This window comes from Diabrotica virgifera, chromosome 1 (genome assembly GCF_917563875.1).
Source record: "Diabrotica virgifera virgifera chromosome 1, PGI_DIABVI_V3a".
Taxonomy (NCBI): Eukaryota; Metazoa; Arthropoda; class Insecta; order Coleoptera; family Chrysomelidae; genus Diabrotica; species Diabrotica virgifera.
In genome coordinates this window covers 85,940,303-85,962,538 of record NC_065443.1, presented here as the reverse complement: position 1 = coordinate 85,962,538, position 22,236 = coordinate 85,940,303, and the positions used below count along the sequence as shown (strand labels likewise).

The window sequence follows — 22,236 nt, the reverse complement described above, 5'->3', positions numbered from 1 at the left end:
TCACTCCGAGTTTCGACCAACCCTGTATACTAAAATTAAAAATTTAGCTATACTAATGATTCTTAACAATAGTAGAGTATATTTAAAATCATTTGAACGTAAGTAGAGTTTTAGATGTAAAACTACTACAATTCTACAGGGTGTGAATGTTGCTACGAAATTAATAAAAAAACGTAATTATCTTGTAAAGTACCCTGTATAATATTACCAAACCTCATATTTTAAGAAAGAAGACATCGAAGAGAATCCAAAATGTAAAAATATACAGGGTGTCCCGTTTAAAAAACGAAGTTATAAGCAACTTCCGGTATAACCGGAAGTTGCAAAGAGATGAAAATATTTTCATTTAATAGATCATCCTTCAAAACCCCTTTATTCTAATTTTCATGATTCTGTTACCTTTAGTTCTCGAGATATTTCTAATAGGCCAGTTATCTGCCTCACCCTATAAATATATGCATTACTTTTACTACAAATATGCAGGTATTTTTTCTAAGTTTGTCTAAATATGCAAATGCATATTAAAAATACTCAAAAATAAAACAATATATTAAATATAAACATTTATGTTTGAAAAATTCAACCTACATTTATGTTTAATACATATTTATTTTTCACATAAAAACAAATGAAATGACACACAAAAACTGATATTATAATTAAATTAAGAATCTAAATTATAGTATGAATTTATAATCAAATATTTTTCAAAATTTTCAACTAGCAACTTTTGCCTTCTATCACTAAAAACGTGTGTGGACACAGAAAAAGTTCGTTCTACATCTACTGATGTTATAAGACAATATTTTAATTTAGGCAGTAAACTAATTTGCCAAGTCGTAAGATCTTCAGAAAAGTTGCCTTCAAAAATACTAACAACTTTCCTCAAACAATCGAAGCCCTCATTTTTTTCTAAAACATTTTTTAATTTATTTCTAATTGTAATCCCTGTATTTCCGGGAATTTTTTGACAATGAGCAGAAAAAGTGTTAACAAGATTACCCGAATCACTTAATTGTAAATTCCTTTGTTCTAATGACTTTATTAGATCTGGTAAAAAACTAAAATTAACTTTTATGAACATAAGTTCTTTAGCAATTTGTACGTTACTTAAAAGTTCTTGACTTTCAGTTACACACTGCGAGTCATTTTGAATATCTAAAACAACGTCTTTTATGGCATCAAAATGATTTGCGTAGAAAATTGCTGCTTTAATCCATGTTCCCCATCTTGTAATTACGGGCTCTGGAGGCAAGTTTACACCTGGTAATTTTTCTTTATACATTTGCACACGTAAAGGTGCTTTCAAAAATACTTTTTTAACGTTTGAAATTAATTTATTGACTAAATCAAATTCACCTCTAAGAACTTCTGCTATTCTGTTTATGCCAGGTAGAAGACAAGTGACGTGTACCATATTTGGGTAAAATATTTTCAAATTTTGTTCTACCTTTACCATATACGGAGCGGCATCTGATAAAAATATTAAAAAATGTTCACTTTTTATTTCTGTTGGCAAAAAGAAAGCAGAGAGTGTTTGCTGAATGAAACGGCTTACAGTCACATTATTGGTTTTCTCCAGTTGTTCTGCAGCTATTAAATAAGGTTTCCCTGGTTCATCCTCTTTTAAGGCGCCGATTATAAGATGCACCATATATCGACCACATGCATCTATACTTTCATCGACAATTATCGCTTAAAGAAACTTGAATTTCCTCAATTACTCCATCATACAATGCATTCACATTGCCCTTTCTTAGCGTTGCCTCGTTAGGAATATTGAAGTTACAATATTTTTGCAAAAATTGCCTAAAATGTATATTTTGTAATTTTTTTAACGGAATGTTTGCTGCCAACAAAGCTTTACACAGGTCTTGATTAAACAAACGTTTTTCTTTTTTTTTTATTCATCTTGATCTTGAACATTTTGAAGAGATGTATGAATGGACTGCTGAACGGGTCCTAATTCAATCTTTTTTAGCTTCAACTTATGAGTAGCAGTTTTTAAATGTTGGTCGACTTGAAACTTCTTCTCACAGAAAATCTGTAAAAGAACAAAAATGTTCAAGCACCAAAAAGAATCAATTTTCATACGAGAAGCTGAAGAACAAAAGCGGAATTGTCTACAATTTGATGGATTTTTGTATTTTGATGCTTCTCTCTATGTCCGTCTTTATAGAAGTAAAAGCGAATTTGTCGAATAAAAACACTCTTTCCAGAAAAATTTCTTTTGTGGGACATGACGCTTTTGTTTGTCAGTTCCTCATTTAAAAAATGAAATGTGAAAATGAATGTAATTTACGATTTTGGAACAGGCCTTGCAAAATACTTTGTCTCCACTTAGCTTTAACTCGGGAAAACACTTTATCCAAACACTTTTTTGAATGGTAGACATATTTAAATTTAATATATACCAATCACTTCAAAAACACTAAATACGATACAACGTTTACTTTAAACAAATGTTGGCCGGAAACTGACAAAATAAATATTAGACCCTTAAAAGCAGGTAGGTACCTACGATTTGCTACGCTAATAAAATAATATTTTTCTGGGAACACCCATAATTGTTAAATTCAGGTAGTAATGGGAAAGTCCAGATAGATAATAATGAGCAATAGATAAAGAACGAGCTCGTTCATATCGAAGTTATAAAATTCCAACTAAGAGAGGAAAATTTTAAACTTTTATATAATTTATTTTTAAAATATGCAAAATAAAAGTGTTTAGCTTAAATATGCAATGTTGTGTTTGTTGTCTGAAAATATGCAATATATGCATCTATATGCACTTTGCATATATTCCGCTCTCTATTTATTATTGTTAAATAAAAAATAAGCATAAAACAAATAATACATCGATAGCGTTACCTCAAGGAATGTCTAAAGAAAATATACATAAACAAAATTCCAGGTGGGTCGGTCAAGTAGTTTTTGAGTTATAATGTATATAGCCTATGAAAAAAGCAGTTTTGAGGAAAAAGCGTTTAAAGTGTTGTCAACTTTAATTTTTAATTTCTTTGTTGTCTGTCAAATCGTAAAATCGTCCCGCACACGGGAATATCTTTTTGAATCGCGGAGTAAATTACCAAAGAAAATGAGAACAGCTATTGACCGTTGTTCATTACGTTCAAGCGTGCTGACGCGAACCTGCTGCAAATCGAGTCGAAGATAGGGATAATCAACACTATCTCTCTACCTTCGACTCGCTTTGCAGCATCTTTGCGCCAGCGCGCTTGAGCGTAGTGAGAAGCGGTCAACAGCTGTTCTCATTTTCTTTTGTAAATTACCCCGCGATTCAAAAATATATTCCGGTGTGCATCACTTTACGAGACAGACAGAAAAAAATTGAAAATAAAAGTTGACAATACTTTAAAAGCGTTTTTCTCAAAACCTGTAGACATTGTAACTCAAAAACTACTTGACCAACTCGCCTGTACATATTTTCTTTAGACATTCTTTAAGGTAACACTGTCGAGATAATTTTTGTTTTACGCTTATATTTTGTTTAACACTAATAAATATGTTGATTTTCACCCTTTTTTCTGTAAAAAATTTAGTTGTTGTGACTCCTGAGTGATACTAAAAAGTAAAAGATAATTAAAACTAAGAGAAACTTGACATCGTTACCTCGAGAAACTCATAAGCTAATAAAATCTATTTGAATTTTTTATTTACCATGATCCAATGAGAAATTCTGATGTCCACCGCAAAATTCATTGTTTTTTTGAGGTCTTTAAAAATTTGCCACCGCTGGATTATTTTTCAATATTTTTCTTGAATTTTATTTTGAATATTCTTTGAATTATACTTAACATATTTATTTAATTTAAAAATAAAACTATTCTCTAACACATTCAAAAAAATTCACAAAAATGTGATTAAAATGTTAATTTCAACCCCTACGCCCCCCCTTAAGGATAGCTGTGACACGATTTTGATAGGCAACCCATTCTGCTCGTGTTTGTCTATGTATCAAATTTAATAAAAAAATGTTTCATCCGGCAAACAGATGGGTACATTTCCTTCTCCTATTCGGATCCCGTACTATACAGGGTGTAACAAAAATACAGGTCATAAATTAAACCACATATTCTGGGACCACAAATAGTTCGAATGAACCTAACTTACCTTAGTACAAATATGCACATAAAAGAAGTTACAGCCCTTTGAAGTTACAAAATGAAAATCGATTTTTTTGAATATATCGAGAACCATTAGAGATTTTTTGTTGAAAATGGACATGTGGCATTCTTATGGAAAGAACATGTTAACGAAAAATTATAGTGAAATTTGTGCACCCCATAAAAATTTTATGGGGGTTTTGTTCCCTTAAACCTCCCCAAACTTTTGTGTCCGTTCCAAATAAATTATTATTGTGGTGCCATTAGTTAAATTCAATATTTTTAATACTTTTTTGCCTCTTAGTATTTTTTCGATAAGGCAGTTTTTATCGAGTTGCGGCTTCTTTTTTAATATGTTTACATAAAAATTTTATGAGGGTTTTGTTCCTTTAAACCCCCAAATGTTTGTGTACGTTCCAATTAAACTATTACTGCGGTACATTTAGTTGAACACAGTGTTTTTAAAACTATTATTCCTCTTTGTATTTTTTTGATAAAGCATATTTTATCGAGATGTGGCTTCTTTTTTAATATGGTTCAAAATATACTTAAAAATGTAAATCATAAATAAATTTTCATATTGTTACCAAGTCTCCATAATCGTACTTTACCATATACAAATATGTGGTGGATTTGACAAATATTTAAATATCTCGATAAAAACTGACTTTTGGAAAAAGTACTAAGAGACAAAAAAGTTTTTAAAAACTTGTGTTTAGCTAATGGCGCTACAATAATAATTAAATTGGAACGTACACAAAAGTTTGGGGGGGTTGAAAAGAATTAAACCCCCATAAAAATTTTATGGGGTGTCCAAATTTCATTATCATTTTTTCTTAAAATACTACTGGCATAAGAATACCACATGTCCATTTTCAATAAAAAATCTCTAATAGTTTTCGATATATTGGAAAAAAGCGATTTTCATTTTGTAACTTCAAAGGGCTGTAACTTTTTTTCCGTGCACATTTGTACTAAGGTAAGTTAGGTTCAATCGAAATATTTTTGGTCCCAGAATATGCGATTAAATTTATGACCTGTATTTTTGTTACACCCTGTATAAAACATATTAACATTCTGGTGATGGGTTTACATATTGAGCTAAATAATTACTTCCCTGTAAAAAAATATTTAAAAACTTATAATAGTATGGTATAGTTAGACCCAAACCCAAACATCCAAAGTGAAAGTTATCCTCCAACACCAAATTGTTCTATATGGTCCACATAATGTTCAGAAAAAAGTCACACCATTTTGAGCGTCGGGTTTGGGGGGAGAGGGGGAGAAATCTGCAAATTCGTACTTTTTTAGGTTTTTCGTCAATATTTCTAAAACTAAGCGGTTTAGCATGAACAACCCTCTACACAAAATTGTTCTACATTAAATTTGAAATAAAAAAGGCCCTATGCATAACCCTTCTAAAATGTACGGTTCCAAAGTTACGGAGGTAGTATAATATAATTGGTCCAAAAAAAGGCCTAACCCAGACATCCAAAGTAAAAGTTTTCCTTCAACACCAAATTGTTCTATATGGTCCACATATTGTTCAGTAAAAAGTTACACCATTTTGAGCGTTCGGTTTGGTGGGGAGATGGGGGAGAAGTCGGTAAATTAGTAGTTCTTTTACGTTTTTCGTCAATATTTCTAAAACTGTACTTTAGCGTAAGGAATGTATTATAGAAAAATATTCTACATAAAATTTAAAACAAAAAAGGTTCGATACATAATTGTTATAAAATCAGCGGTTCCAGAGTTACGGAGGGTGAAAAGTGGAGGTTTTCGGTACTTTTTATATTTACCGATTTCTCCCCCCTCTCCCCCCCAAACCCGACGCTAAAAATGGTGTGACTTTTTTCTGAACATTATGTGGACCATATAGAACTATTTGGTGTTGGAGGATAACTTTCACTTTGAATGTCTGGGTTTTTGGTATAGTTATATCATAAATATTGCCCAAAAAATATAAAAAGTTTCGAAAACCTCGACTTTTCACCCTCCGTAACTCTGGAACCGTTGATTTTATAACAATTATGTATAGAACATTTTTTGTTTTAAATTGCATGTAGAACATTTATGTATATAACATTGTTTACGCTAAAGTATAGTTTTAGAAATATTAACGAAAAACTTAAAAAAACTACTAATTTACCGGCTTCTCTCCCATCTCCCTCCCAAACCGGACGCTCAAAATGGTCTAACTTTTTACTGAACGATATGTGGACCATATAGAACATTTTGGTGTTGGAGGAAAACTTTTACTTTGGATCTTTGGGTTAGGCCTTTTTTTGGACCAGTTATACTATACTACCTCCGTAACTTTGGAACCATTCATTTTAGAAAGATTATGAATAGGATCTTTTTTATTTAAAATTTAATGTAGAACAATTTTGTATAGAAGATTGTTCATGCTAAACCGCATAGTTTTAGAAATATTGGCGAAAAACTTAAAAAACTACGAATTTACCGATTTCTCCCCCCTCTCCCCCCCAAACCCGACGCTCAAAATGGTGTGACTTTTTTTGGAGATTGTGTGGACCATATAGAACAATTTGGTGTTGAAGGATAACTTTCACTTTGGATGTCTGGGTTATGCCATCTTTTGGATCAACTATACTATACTATAATCGGAGAGTATATTTACGAGTATTTATCTAGGTCACACGATCAAACTAGGCAAATAGAACCAAACGGCAGAAATAACTAGAAGAATCCGAATGACTTGCGCAGCAGTAGGAAGACTCTGTGTTGTGTTGAAAAACAAAAAGATACCAATAAACCTAAAGAAAAGTGTATTCAACAGTTGTATTCTACCAGTTATGACCTATGAAATGGAGACGATGACACTTACAGAGGTATCAGCCAATAGATTGAGAACGACACGGAGGGCGTAGAACGAGTTATATTAGAAATATAATAGCTATGAGGGAACTTATACGAAATGAGAACGTGCGAAGCAGGACGAAGGTGGAAGATGCAATTGGAAGAACTGCGCAAATGAAATGGAACTTGGTAGGACTTTTAATAAATATACCTTTTATAAAGGATTTTACTTGTTTTGTGTATAAAAATTGCTTTAGATTTTAATAAAATCAATTTCGAGTAAATATATTATGATAAAATAAAAATAAAAATGTATACCATTTTTATTCTTGTAGAAGTCTTGGAGGTGTTACCAGGAAAGTGTACCAATAAGTTTTCAATTTAAAAATCTTTTAGTAATATTTTTAATATTTTCACTATTAATAATTTACTATTAGGATTGAAAACTACTTCGTCTTTCAATGCCAGATGGCGCTAGCCACCTACTATCATCACTTCAGTTGCAATGGGTGGGAAAACCTCTCGATACGAATCAGTTAAAATATGGAGAACAGTGCCTACGTTCCTTCCGATGAAGGCTCCAATAAGAGCCGAAAATCGCGGTTCAAGGGACTGGACTGCACTCCGTATTCTAATTGAAAAGTAAGATTGTTTTGCCTTCGCATTGCAACTGAATAAAAATGGTATACATTTTTATTTTTATTTTTATTTTTATTTTTATTTTATAGTCGTATTACTCCGTAGAGTAACTAGGTGCATTTTTCCGTTGGAACTTTACCAGCTGCAGACGGGGGATGTGAATTGCATAGTGTAGAATTCCTTCCCTCTCGTCTTCACTGCAGCATTCATTTGACTTGCAAATTGTAGAAGTCTTGGAGGTGTTACCAGGAAAGTGTACCAATAAGTTTTCAATTTAAAAATCTTTTAGTAATATTTTTAATATTTCCAATATTAATAATTTACTATTAGGATTGAAAACTACTTCGTCTATATTATGATAAATTTACAGGGTGGGAAAAAGAAAACAGTCCATCTCGATATTTGGCAGTAGTTATTAGATTTTAAGGAACTGCCGAAATAGGTCGATTTTTATTTTTATATTACAACTTTTTGGCATATATTTCATACTATTGACGTCATCCATCTGAGCGCGATGAAGTAATCGATGATTTTTTTTAAAGGGGAACAGGGCCGTGTGGTAGCTCATTTGTAAGGGTGTTCAATTATATATTCAGTTATATAAATATTAATATCATTATTTATACAGGGTGACCAAAAAAATAATTTTTGCATTAAATTAATTGACGCAAAAAGAAGAATGTATTTAATTTATTTAACTCAAAACACATTGTGCTGTTGTCAGAAAATAAAAAAATAGTTATTTTATAAATAAACATTTCTTTTTGCGTAATATAAGTCACAAACATCCTCCCACACCTACCTCTTGGCAGTTTGAACCTCTTGGTAGTTTGAACGTTTAATTTAAGCGAAAATAAATGTTTATTTGTGAAATAAACATTTTTTTCTCTGATTTCTGAGAGCAGTAAAATGTATATTGAGTTAAATAAATTACATATATTCTTCTTTTTGCGTCAATTAATTTAATTTAAAAAAAATTGCCACCCTGTATAAATAATGATACATGTTAATAATGCTTATATTACTGAATAGAGAATTGAACACCCTTTCAGACCAGCTACCACACGAACCCTATTCCTATTTAAAAAAATAGTAATGAAATATATATCAAAAATTTTTATTTAAAAATAAAAATCCGCTGTTTTCGCATTTCTTTAAAATCAAATTACTACTGCCAAATATCGAGATGGACTGTTTTTGGCCCATCCTGTGTAATAAAATATATTAAGTCAACATTGTGTCAATAACTTTACTTAAATGTTCTCTCAACACGAATATACATATAATTTGTAATCATAAGAACACAATGATTTTCTGACCCAGCTTTATTAAGTCGTCAACGTGATTGACACCTAACTCAGTATTGTAATTAATTAAATTACATTCCTGGAAAAAAGAGCCTCAAAATAGAATAGAACCAGTCAAGAGTAAGGAACAGCACAAGAAATTAGTTAATTCAGAATAATACGAGAGCGGAAATAAATTTTGATTGTCTGAGAAGTAGGTTACTTTCAATGAAATTGTGGTTTTGAATGCGAATATTGAATTGTTGCATTGTTTGATATAGTAGAATAGGGTGGGATAAAAGAATAACAGGAAAGCGTTAGATAAAACCATTCGATTTGCTGATAAGTTACACAATTGAATTTTAATTTAGTTTGTAAACGGTTTCTAAATATTCATTAAGAGAATTTATTATTAAAAGTCAGCAGAATAAAACAAAAATTGATCAAAGTTCAAATATAAGTATCAAAAACATATTAAATAGGATGAGTAATAAAATAGTACCAAAGAAATTAAAAGGGAAAATTTCCTATTTCTTTAGGAGCCGTGTCCGTATTCAGACGTTAGCCGTCATGAAGGCTGTTCCAAAGCTTATTAACAAATTATGCGTCAGATGGCCCAAAACCGGGGATTTTAGACAAGAAAAAGTAAAATATGAAACTTGATGGAAAAACGCTACAACTTATATATCAATTATTTATTTCCGTGCCTTACGTGTCTAATAGCCTAGAATACCTAGCTACTGGCCTTCACCCAAGCGACTCGGGTCCAATTCCTGCCGTTGCAATTTTTATTTGTTTTTAAAATTGATATTTTGATTTGAAAAATAATTATTTTCTGATAATACCACGTTTTTATTATTTATAGGACACTATATAAAAAAGTCTGTATGTCTTTTTAGAATCGTAAACTATGCATCTGATCATATTATTATGATTAACCTTAATAAGCAAATTTGTTTTATATTTACCCCTAAAAATTCTTGAGTTGGTAGGACCCCCCCTTTTCACTTAGATTGATCGTACCAACTCAGGAATCTTCAGGGGTTCATGTACAACAAATTAGCGTTTTAAGATCTTCTTCTTCTTCTTCTTCTTCTTCTTTTATATAGGAAGTACTGCCTGTTTTTCTTCAACGGTGCCTTTTATTCTGTCCCTAAGTTGTCATTCCACCTTTTCCTTGGGCGTCCTATACTTCTCCTGCCTAACGGTGACTTGTCCCTGGCTATTCTTACTATCCTTGATTTAGACATCCTGCTTATGTGCTCATTCCACTCTTCTTTTCTGTTCTTTACCCAGGTATTTACATTGTCTACCCCACATATGCGTCTGATTTCCTCAGTTCTTACCCTATCCTGTAGTCCTTTTCCAGCAATCCTTCTTAAGATCTTCATCTCGTTGGTTTCCAGATGTCTTCGTGTTTTGCTTGTATCTGGTCTTGTTTCGGCCGTGTAAGTCATAACTGATGAGATGTAAGTCAGAATAGATGGACAACTTACAGAACCTGTAGATATAGGCAGCGGAATAAGACAGGGAGACTCATTGAGTCCTCTGCTTTTCAATTTAATCATGGATGAAATCATCAAAAACGTCAACAAAAGAAGAGGATATAGAATGGGAAACAAAGAAGTAAAAATACTCTGCTACGCAGACGACGCAATATTGATAGCCCAAGATGAAGATAGTCTGCAAAGATTAGTCCACAGATTTAACATAAGAGCAAAAGAATTCAATATGACAATTTCATCTCAAAAAACTAAAACTTTAGTAATCAGTAAAGAACCAATCAGATGCAAAATAGAAATTGATGGTATCAGTATTGAACAAGTAATGGAAGTAAAATACCTTGGAATTACATTGTCAAGTTACGGAGACCTAGACAAAGAAGTGAGAAATCAAGTACAAAAAGCAAATAGATTGGCAGGATGCCTTAATAACACTATATGGCGAAACCGACATATTAACACTGAGATGAAGTCAAGAATTTATAAAGCCAGTGTAAGACCAATAATGACATATGCATCAGAAACAAGACCCGATACAGCCACAACACAAAGACTACTGGAAACGGCAGAGATGAGAGTACTGAGAAGAATTACAGGAAATACACTGAGAGATCGAAAGAGGAACGAAGATATTAGAAGACAATGTAACGTACAGTGTATAAACGAATGGACACTAAATAGAAAAAAAGAATGGAACAACCATATAACCAGAATGGGGGAGACACGTGTGGTCAAAATAGCACGAGATAAATCACCAATCGGCAGAAGAAGTATCGGCCGACCGCGCAAAAGATAGAGCGACAACCTTCCATAGAGGTATCAATCCGCCAATGAACAAGCAGAATTGCTTATAAAGAGGAAGAAGAAGAAGAAGAAGAAGTCATAACTGGCCTAATAACTGACTTATATATTCGGGCCTTTGTTTCCAATCTTAGGTGTTTGTTTTTCCAAATTGTGTCGTTTAGGCATCCGGCCGTTCTACTGGCTTTAATTATTTGGTATTTTACCTCTTCTTCGATATTGTTGTCAGCTGATAGATTAATTCCCAGATATTTTAAAGTCATTACTTGTTGTATATAATGTTGTATATAATTTGATTATCTAACCCCAATTTGCATCCTATTGGTTCTTTGGCAATTACTAAGCGTTTTGTTTTTTGGGCTGATATTTTCATATTCATTACTTTTGCGTTAATATTGAACTCGTGCAATAATCTTTGTAGGTCGTCTTCGCACTCTGCTACTAACACGGTGTCATCAGCGTAACAGAGTATTTTTACCTCTCTATTGCCCATTTTGTACCCTCTTTTTTCTTCACTTGTTTTATTATTGCATCCAAGATTATGTTAAAGAGTAGAGGGCTTAGAGAATCTCCTTGCCTGATTCTTGTGTTTGTTTCTATGGGTTCTGTTATTATTCCATTGACTTTCATTTCTATTTTATTTCTTACATATATGTTTTCTATCAGTTTTATGATATCCAGTGGTAAATTTTTCTCATATAGTAGGTGTATCACATCTTTTAATTGGATTCTATCAAACGCTTCCTCTAGGTCTATGAAACAGAAAAAGGCTAGTTTGTTATATTCTAATGATTCCTCCGCTATTTGTCTTTTCACAAAAACTGCATCGTTACATGATCTTCCACTTCTAAATCCTTGTTGTTCATCCGATACATTTATGCACGCCATTATTTTCTCCAAAGTATTTTTGTTGTGAGTTTCAGTATAGTGCTCAGTAAATTTATCCCTCTATAGTTACTGGGTTTTTAGATCAGATCTAGTTTTAAGATCAATCATAATAATATGATCAAATGCATAGTTTAGGATTATACAAAAGACATACAGACTTTTTTATATTGTGTCGTATAAATAATAAAAACGTGGTATTATCAAAAAATACTTGTTTTTCAAATCAAAGTGTCAATTTTAAAAAGAATTCCAACGGCAGGAGTTGAACCCGTGTTGCTTGGGTGAAAGCCAGTAGCTATACAAAATTCACAATCAAGATGCAGTAGAAATAAACGAACCAAGACACTTCAATGTTACGAGGAGCATTCTCGAATCATGATTTACAATATATAAACTTTGTAAATCATGATTTGAGATTTATACACTTTATATACATTGAAAATCATAATTTGGGAGTGCTCCTCGTAACATTGAACTGACTTGGATTGTTTATTTCTACTGCATCTTAATTGTGAATTTAGTATAGGTATTCTAGGCTATTATACATGTACGTCACGGAGATGAATATTTGACATAAAAGTTTTAGCGTTTTTCTATCAGGTTTCATATTTTACCTTTTCTTGTATAAAATCCCCGGTTTTGGGCCAGCTGACACATCATTTGTTAATAAGCTTTGGAACATCTAACTAAATAGAAAGAAAACAGCCATGCTAAAATGCTCCGGTCAAATTTGACACTACCTCCCGGGATTTTGGTTTATAATGTTATTCAATAATAAGAATATTATAAGGTCCATAAAGAAATATTTCAAAAAATATTATTTGTCCCCTTGGTGGTGAATTTTTTTTGCCGATCAGTATATATAAAATCAATCTCGCAACCTTTTCTAATTTTCCAATAAATTTTCTACAGACAATCGCATAAATAACTTTATGAGTCACTACCAGATTGTCTTATACATAGTATAACCTCCTATAGAAATGTTTACAGCTTTGGCAGACATTATCCTTAAAATCTTTCCCATCCCGACTATTCAAAACCGCACCCCCGCATCAAAAGAATTATCGTGCAACACGTTACTGGCTGGAGAACGTTGAACGAACGGGAGAATAATGTTCAATTCAACAGGCTGCCTGCCACGTCCCAGACAACGTCCTAATACGATTTCTGGGTTGTTAAATTTCCTTCTCCGTCATAGATGTGGTTTGAGAGAAAGTAAAGGGCACTTTAGTGGTAAATCACGTCATACCCTTAATAATTTATACACTCTGAGGACGAGTATAATATATGTATGAATGAAGGTAAAACTATTTGCGAAACTATTAGCTGAAATTAATATGAGATCGCTAACCAATAAAAAATATAAAATTGAATAAATACATATGCATTTTTATTGCATTTTTGTATTTTTGAAAGAACATTAACATTTTGGACTTTTAAAATATATCATAAATTATAATATTTATTTTTCTGACGAAAATGATGACGAAAATGACGAAAAGCTAGAGAATTTTGGAACCCAGAAAAAATAAAGCCGGGTCCAGACTATGTAACAAAACATGTTAAATAACAAAGCTTTGTAACTTGTTACAGAATTTTAAATAAAATAGTTTTAAAACGCAGTGTTGCATAACATTTTTCTAGTTATATAGCATGTTTTATTTTATCCAACAGATGTCGGTAAACATCAAAGAAAGTTATAAAACATTGTTGTAAAACCGCACCGCGAAAGTCAGCGAACCATCGGAGTCATATTATCGCCTTGTTCGTTCTTGACTGATTTTGCTAGATTTTTCTTTGCTCTGTTCACGTAGAGTTATTTACGCTATGGAACTGTCGAAAGAACTGACTACTCATTTAATTGAGCTATTTCATGAGCAACGAGTATTATGGGATTGCTACGGGATGAGTAACATTTATTGATTTTAACAAGATGAAACATGAAAAGGGAATAGAATTTTGACAAGATGTTGATATGTCATATAAGGGGATGATGTTACACAATGAAAACATGGCCACGGTCGCTCAAGTCTCAGAGATCTAAGGAAGGGGATTCTTAAGGGATATTATAAGGGATATTATTAGCATAAAAAAAATAGAAAAATCAAAATAAAAATGTAAAAAAAAATAAAATAAAATATTGGGCGCCACTGGTTACCTAAAGGGAACCAAAAATTATACAAAAAATAGAAATAAAGCAAAGAAAGATAAATCAAAATAAAACAGAAAAACATAGTCAAATAAAAAATAAATTTCTTCACAAAAAGAAAACTTCTTAACTTCTACTTGCTTGTAAAAAACGATGGTACCAACAGTGGTACAAAGATATCGCGTTCGCTTAAAACGGCGAAAACGCTGTGGTCTGTAGATTGTTTAAGTCATGATGGGGTAAACACTAACTAAACACAATTACTTCTGCAATATAATTGCAGGAAAAAACTTAACTGGAACTTCACTACTAACTTTGCCGGTAACCGCATATTGGCGGCCCGAGGCCCGGCAAGACAGCTCTCTCCTGAACTCTACTCCATGACCTCTACAACAGAACTCCTCTAACAGAACTGCTTAACTCGATCTCTTCAAACTTCAATCTCTAAAAATCAACGCCCTCTCAAAACCAGAAGTCTTCACTCCCATCAAGAACTCCATAACCAATTACAGAATCAAAACACTCAATAAATTTAATCTTTGCCAACAAGATAGCGAGAAAATGATAATCAGAACATCCCACAGATGCTATGACTTTTCTTCCTAGCCAATAAAGAAAACGCTTTTTTTCCATAAACAGATCTCTGTTTCTCATCGAAATCGCTGACTCAATTATAACGGCCAAATCTTGAGAACTCGGGCACTTGACGATTTTATCAACATTCTCCAGACTTCAGTCTGAAAAAACCATTAAAATTCCCTGATGGCAAAAGATAACGTATAAAAAACAATATCGGATGATCCAATTCACCGCTAAAAATCCTAAGAACGGTACGATCAACAAAAACACACATCATGAGAGGAAATAATAATTTATCGACTCGATCAGTGTGAGAACGAAAATAACTCACAAATCCAATTCCACGCAATAACCCGGTCCCAACGATTATGATATATAGGGTATAACAGTGGCGGCCCGTGAGGTAGTGCCATAGAGCCATGGCACTACCTTGCTAACTGTGCAGAAACATATTTTTTATCTTAAAAACATTTTAATGTTTGTTTATTTTTTTTGTGAATATTTCTCTTTATTTTTATAAATTATATCAAATCTGGCAACTGTGTAGCGCAATGCAAATCTACCGACTCTGGCCACCCACAGCTGACCGGATAAAGGATGAAAATCATAAAAATCCCAGTGCCGAACGGCATAGTGGCTCGTGAGAAAAGAGAAAGATTGTATGAGCATCCTGTGTAAGTGACAGAGAGAGAGAGCGGTATTGCACTTTTAACATACGTTTAAATTGGGGTCTCCGTGCCAGGCTCGAAATCTCGAAAAGGAAGTTAGTGGATCTTAAGATACAATGTAGGGATGGCGGTTTTTGACAAAACACCGGTTTTCGGTTATACCGGTTTTTTTTTCTTACGGTTTAACCTGGCGGTTATAACCGACCAAAAAAACCGGTTTTTGGAAAAACCGGTTTTCGGTTTTTTTAATCCAATAGGTTACAAAGTTACATTTACAATACACTTTAGTTTGCGATACTCCATTAGACTCGATATCAATATGATCAAAATTAGTACATACTATCGAAAGTCGAAAGAACATATTACTTTTAACACGTTTGTATATTTGTAGAATAGGTACATTTTAACTCATTTAATACTTCCTGTATGAGTGTATCGTTTTGAAAACGTAGCGAAATTCTTGGAGATTCATATTCGTAATCAGTAATTCGATATTCATAGTCAGAGCATTATTTTTGATAATCAGAAAAAGTCATTCACCCACTTTCAATGTCAAGAGTTAAGTGTGAAAAATAGATGATGTTTGCGTCTAATTCAACCAGATCACTTCTTATGTAAATATTATGATTACAAATACCTTTTCAAGGAAATATTATAATAAAACTTAATAATTTTTCTGGCTGATGTGAGATTGCACTTTCAGTTTGCTGCTGTATTTTATAAAATATAATAAAATTTGAATTATGGTTTTGTTTGGAATAATTACTTAAAAATAATATTTATGATTGGGATCCAAAATAATATCTAACCTAATCCTAATCAACGTAAAAACCTAATAACCGGTTTTTACTTTAAAAAGAAAAACCGGTTATAACCGGGAGAAAAAAACAACCGGTAAAACCGGTTATTGCGAAGTAAAAAAACCGGTTTTAGGTTTAAACCGGTAGGTTTTTCCCATCCCTAATACAATGTTTTAGATCTACATATTTCTAGTTTCTTTACGCGTTCGCTTGACGCTATTGTGTTTATTGTCTACTACTGTATTGTATATTTGTGTTTATACCCTACTATATTTTTTAATTTGTAATTATTAGTTAGTGCGTTGTGATCGTGGGTGTCGTAGGTATAAAAATAATATTTTGATTATTTTCTACGTTTAATTTATTTATTGACAATGAATCAAATTAGTATATTAAAAAACTCTTTTGGTGGCTTTTCGTTAGAAAAAAAACTACAAATTAAAGAACTCGGTCGGCCTTTACCCGATTTAAAAATTGAAAAACAAAGTGGAAATGGACAAAAACTTCGCTGTCGTAAGTTTAATAAAATTATTTATGATAAAAATAGCTGGTTGTGTGGTTGCGAACAAACTAATAAACTCTTCTATTTTGTATGCGTTTTGTTTGGAGGTGACGAGACTTGGGCAAACAAAGGCACCGATGATCTTGTACATATATGGGAGAAATTGAAATCCCATGAAAAATCTAAAGTGCACATGAATAACGTGTTTAGCTTTTCAATGCTTGGTAAGTTAAATATAAAAACCCAATTAAATTCAGCTTATCGTGATACTCTAATTAAACATAATGAACAGGTAGATAAGAATCGATATTTTTTTTTATTTATATTTTATATCCTTTTTGACCATATCGTAAAACCGCCACAAAAAATTTAGGCAGCTGCCCGGATTCTGGCACTACCTTCCTAAAGTTATACGAGCCGCCACTGGGGTATAACGAAAGTGTTACAAATGTAAACTGGATCATAATTGCAAATAACTTCGGTACCATTATAAAGAGAAATAGAGAACACGACGAATGGACTGCAATAGCCGTAATAGTGAAAATAGATACAGAAACTGTAGCTAAAACTAATGCAAGTACAAGTATAACTCAGGCCAACAGAGGAAAAGCAGTAGATACGAAATCTGAGGAAGCATACGCGGTAATGAAACAACTATCAAGTGACATAAAAAAGCCAGATGACTTTGATATGCATATATGTATATGGTGAAAGGTAGTTCCTGGTAGGGTTTCAACATGTTCCCGGAGGTTATATCTTTTAACATCGGCGTTTAGCCTGTTCAATATTGCTTTAACCTAATGTAGATCGAATTATAAATGCAACCATTGTTTGGTTCTGGGGCTATTTAGCAAGTATTCAAGTAAGTAAACATAACCACATTTTTAAAATTTTTTTTCAAAATTTCCACCGTCTTTCAATTTTAATAGTGGGATTACTTATTTTATTGTAGATTCACTGATGATGGACTGATATGTCCGAAAACGTTCTGAATTGGACACATTTTATTCAATCTATTGGGATTTATAAATTTTAATAAATATACCAATTACATAGAAGTGGTTTTTACTTCAGGTTAGAGTTTTTTAAATAATATTCCCTACAGAGCAGAGTCTTCAGACATAGAACCTGTAACATTCACTTCATTCGCTACACAGATGCAGACTGCTTCATCAGCTACTCCAACAGGCACTCTATCATACAGTACATCTGAGCCTTTCCATTCCGTCCACTACACCTATTCTGCATCAATTCAAACATACACTGACACTCAATAATGAACAGGTGCAGAAGATAATACTGAGGAATTAAATTTTACAGAAATGTTAATTCCTCTCTGAAACAATGAATAAAAAGTTTAAAAAATATACTTACTTTGATGCTGTCTCTTAAACAGTCGATGAGAGAGTCACAAACTTCTGGCACAATATTCGAAATACTTTCTTAGAATATTTAAATAAATAGCTTAAACTTTGGTAGGAATCTCCACTTGCTAAGAGTCTTATTGTAACTGCTAATCTTTCTCTTACTGGAATTGCATCTCGAAATGTTGTGTCTCCACTGCCTATTTTATGGCCGATTTCATTTATAAGAAATTCAAAATCAGAACTTTTCATTCTTAAGAAGTTTTTAAAACTGCCATCACATTTAATGTCTCCTGTCGATGGATCTATGTCACCTCTTTTCAGATCAGCTAAAAAAGCTGTACCACTAACTCGAGTTGCTAATGAAGGCCGCACCCAAAATCTTCGTTTAACATGCCAGCGTCGTCTCCACAATATTACACAAGCTGCTGCTGCTATGACGACATCATCTATATATGACGCAATTTTATATACTGCCTAACCTACCAGCTATCCAACTAAAATGCTGCAAAAGTTATGCGCACTTTGTTGTTTTATTTTTTGTTATATAGTCTGGATGCTCATGCTATATTATAACAAGTTACAGAACAACTTGTTGTACAACTTTGTTATTAACATGTTTTGTTACATAGCCTGGACCGGCTTAAGGCGTACACTAACAGTGAGCATAAAGAACACCACAGCAAATATCAGTTTTAACGGAACAACTTCTAAGGAGATCAATGAACCGAAACAAAGACGTGAAACAAGGTGACTCTATCTCACCGACACTATTTACCCTGATAATGGAAGTAATAATAAAGAGGAAACACTTTGCAAACACAAACATTGTTATAGATCAACTTCAACTAGCAGCATATGCAGATGATCTAGTCATCATGGCGAAGACGAGGATGACACTTATACAAGCAGTTGAAAAATTAGATAAGGAAGTGAGAAGAATAGGGCTAGAGATAAATCAGCACAAAACAAAATATATGACTATAGGGAAGAACGACACAACAACTCAAAAATATCTAATAACACAAAACCATAAATTTTAAATTGTATCCAACTTTAGCTACTTGTTCATTGTGCTCTATGAGGGAGGTCTATGTCCATCAGTGGACGCAAAGGGCTGGATGATGATTAGCTACTTGAGAGTAACAATAGGGAAAACCGGAAAAAAGATAACACAGGAAAAAATTCTGAAAGCAAAAAATACATGGAATAAACAGACATCTACTTAGAAGCAAGACTCTAAAAGTAAGAGAACAAAAATAAACCTATATAATACCTTAATAAGACCTGTTGTTACATATAGGATGGGAACAACAGCTATTAACAAGAAATAGCAAAGTAGCCTTCTGCAATCTGAAATAAAAATAATGAGGACAATAATGGGCCCCAAACAAGAGAGAGAGAGAGAGAGAGAGAGAGAGAGAGAGAGAGAGAGAGAGAGAGAGAGAGAGAGAGAGAGAGAGAAATAAGAATAAGAAAAATGCCGAAATTGAAGAAGACTTAAAGAGAGAAAACATAGTCAGATACACAAAACCTTTTCGCTTAGGATAGAATGGATAGGATGTATACAGAGACGCTCACTATCAAATATGTTGAGAAGGTTAACTAACTGGACACCACTCTGGCGCAGGTGTAGAGAAAGACCAAAAATAAGATGGCTAGATGATGTATAAGAAGACATAAGAGTAACTAATGTAAAAGACTGGAAAGTTCAGTTCAAGGATAGGAAGAAATGGAAAAGAGTCACGACAGCAGCAAAGACACACAGCAAGCTATAAAATGACAGAGGAGTAATCCACCTTACCCAAGAATAGGATTTTGAAGGCCATAGCGTTAGCTATAATCCCTAGGGATTGTAGTGCTTTAGGATTGAATGAATATAGTTTTCTATACTGATGGACAGATCAATAAGTAACGGCATCAGAAACACATGTAGGTGGACAGCATAAATTAATGAATGAAATTTTAAAAGGAAGGATGTAACAGTTGCCTTAGTATAATAAAAGAAAATTAAATGACTAGAATGGCTCTAAATAAGGCAACAATCAGAATATAAAGCACAATTCGAAATAGAAAAAGATTAAATGATAATATTGATGAAAGCTGAGACAGATGAGAACACTCTCAGCGCGATAGGTGCCACGTTTGCTCACTCCGGACACACCATAGAAGGTTTGACGCTGTGTACGCGTAATCCAAAAAAGTCTCTACGTTGTTTCGTAACCGTCAACGAAACATGAATGCACTAATACACACCAGAGACCAAGTAACTGTCAAAACTGTGGATCTCCTGAGCTCAACTTGCTCGAAAGAAGGCGAAGACTGTCCTATTGTCCTATTGTCCTCCTATTGTAAGAAAATTAGAAAAAAAACTGACTAGACTATTGAAAAATTCAGGAAATTTTACAAAAAAAAACCTTTTACAAAGATTTTTGTAAAATTAAATCCATAGTTTGTATAATGTTTAATTTATAACGCTAAATTCACCCTTCTCACAAACATTGGCGCACTGTAAACTAGCGTTCGGCGAAGTGCACGGTTGAGTTATTTTAATGTAATTCTTTTACTCATGGATCAAAGGAAATTTTACAAATTGAATATGAAAGAAGAACAATTAAGCTATCTTATGGTTATAATAAAAAGAAATAAAATGTATGGGCATATGTACAGTGTGGGCGGAAAGTGAGACTTACATGAATTGTGTTTAAGAATTATTTAAAAATGTGTAACTAATACAATTTTACTTATAGACCTGGATCCCGCATACACAAAAAAAATAGATTAATAGCAAGCTGAAAATTTGTTAGTAGCTTAACGGTGTCTTGTCGGACAAACTTTAATGTACGGAAAAACTGGAACAGGGGAAGTTTTAATTGTGGAACAGTTTATAAATTTAGAACGTCAGATTACGAAAACGTTCCATGTATTTTGTCGGACAGAACTTCCAATTGATTTGTTACCATTTCATTCAACACTCGTGCAAAAATCAGACTGGTGTTTATCACCAACTGAGCATTTTAATGAGTGGAACACGAAGAACATATTATCAAATGACAAGAATCATTTTGGTTAGTAATAGCAGTCTGATTTTTGCATGAGAGTGTAATGAAAGGCTAACAAATCAATTGGATGTTCTGTCCGACAAAATACCTTGAACTTTTCCATAATCTGACGTTCTAAATTTTTAAACTGTTCCACAATTAAAACTTCCTCTTATCCAGTGTTCCCATACATCAAAGTTTGTCCGACTAGACACCGATAAGATATTAACAAATTTTCAGCTTGCTATTAATTAACTTTTTTTGGTACGCGGGATCCAGGTCTATTATAAAACTCCCAAATTTGCACAACCTACAATTCATACATCTTAATAAACGAGATTTCATTCAAAAAAATCTCAAAAATTTAATTCAAATGATACGGCGTCTCAAAAAATGTAATTTTTGAAAACTTCGTAGTTTTACAGAATTACCACTTTAAGGCGGTATTACTAAACTTTAAACAGATTTATTACAATTTTATGGGTTTTTTTAAGCTTAGAATATAATCTTTAAAACACACTAATAGACTAGGAGCCGCTATAGGTGAAATTTCTTAATCAGTTTAGGCACGACGGGACCCTATAAGTTAAATAGTAGAACCTAAAAGAAAACGTTTGAGCACTGTGCCGTCACTTTTCAGTGACACATGCGTCGACAGTGGCGCATCAAACTTTCCACTTATGGACGGGATACATAAATTAAAAAATACCCTCCCTTATTACCAGAATTTAATTTTTTTCATTTTTTTTAAGTTCTATGTGATTAAGACATAAGATTCATCGTAATTTTAACCCACTACCCCCCTTCTCCCTGCCCCCACCATCAAAAACTTTATTTTTCAATATTATTTTGTTTTTGGTGGGATGCAATCAATTTTACAATTTCAAAAAATTCACAAGCATAGTTAAGGCTTTTATAAAACACGTCTATTTTTATAGACCTGTAGGTTGAGTGTACATAACCTCAAAAAATTTTTAAATTTTTTTTTTTTTTGGAAAAAAGTATATAACTTTTTTTTGGGGATAGCTGCAGATCTAATTTTTTCTTAGTCTTATGTATTTTATCAAACACTAT

The 22,236-nt window shown here is 32.8% G+C and overlaps 1 protein-coding gene across 1 annotated transcript in view; it reads right to left on the bottom strand.

The window, feature by feature from the left end:
• Nucleotides 1-589: 589 nt before the first annotated feature.
• Nucleotides 590-22,236, bottom strand: part of LOC126889302 (uncharacterized) — a 59,477-nt gene continuing 37,830 nt past the window's right edge. The window contains exon 2 of the mRNA XM_050657449.1: nucleotides 590-2,044. Within this exon, the coding sequence (XP_050513406.1) occupies nucleotides 665-1,654 (990 nt within the window). The 5' untranslated portion in view covers nucleotides 1,655-2,044 and the 3' untranslated portion in view covers nucleotides 590-664. The remainder of the gene's footprint in view (nucleotides 2,045-22,236) is intronic.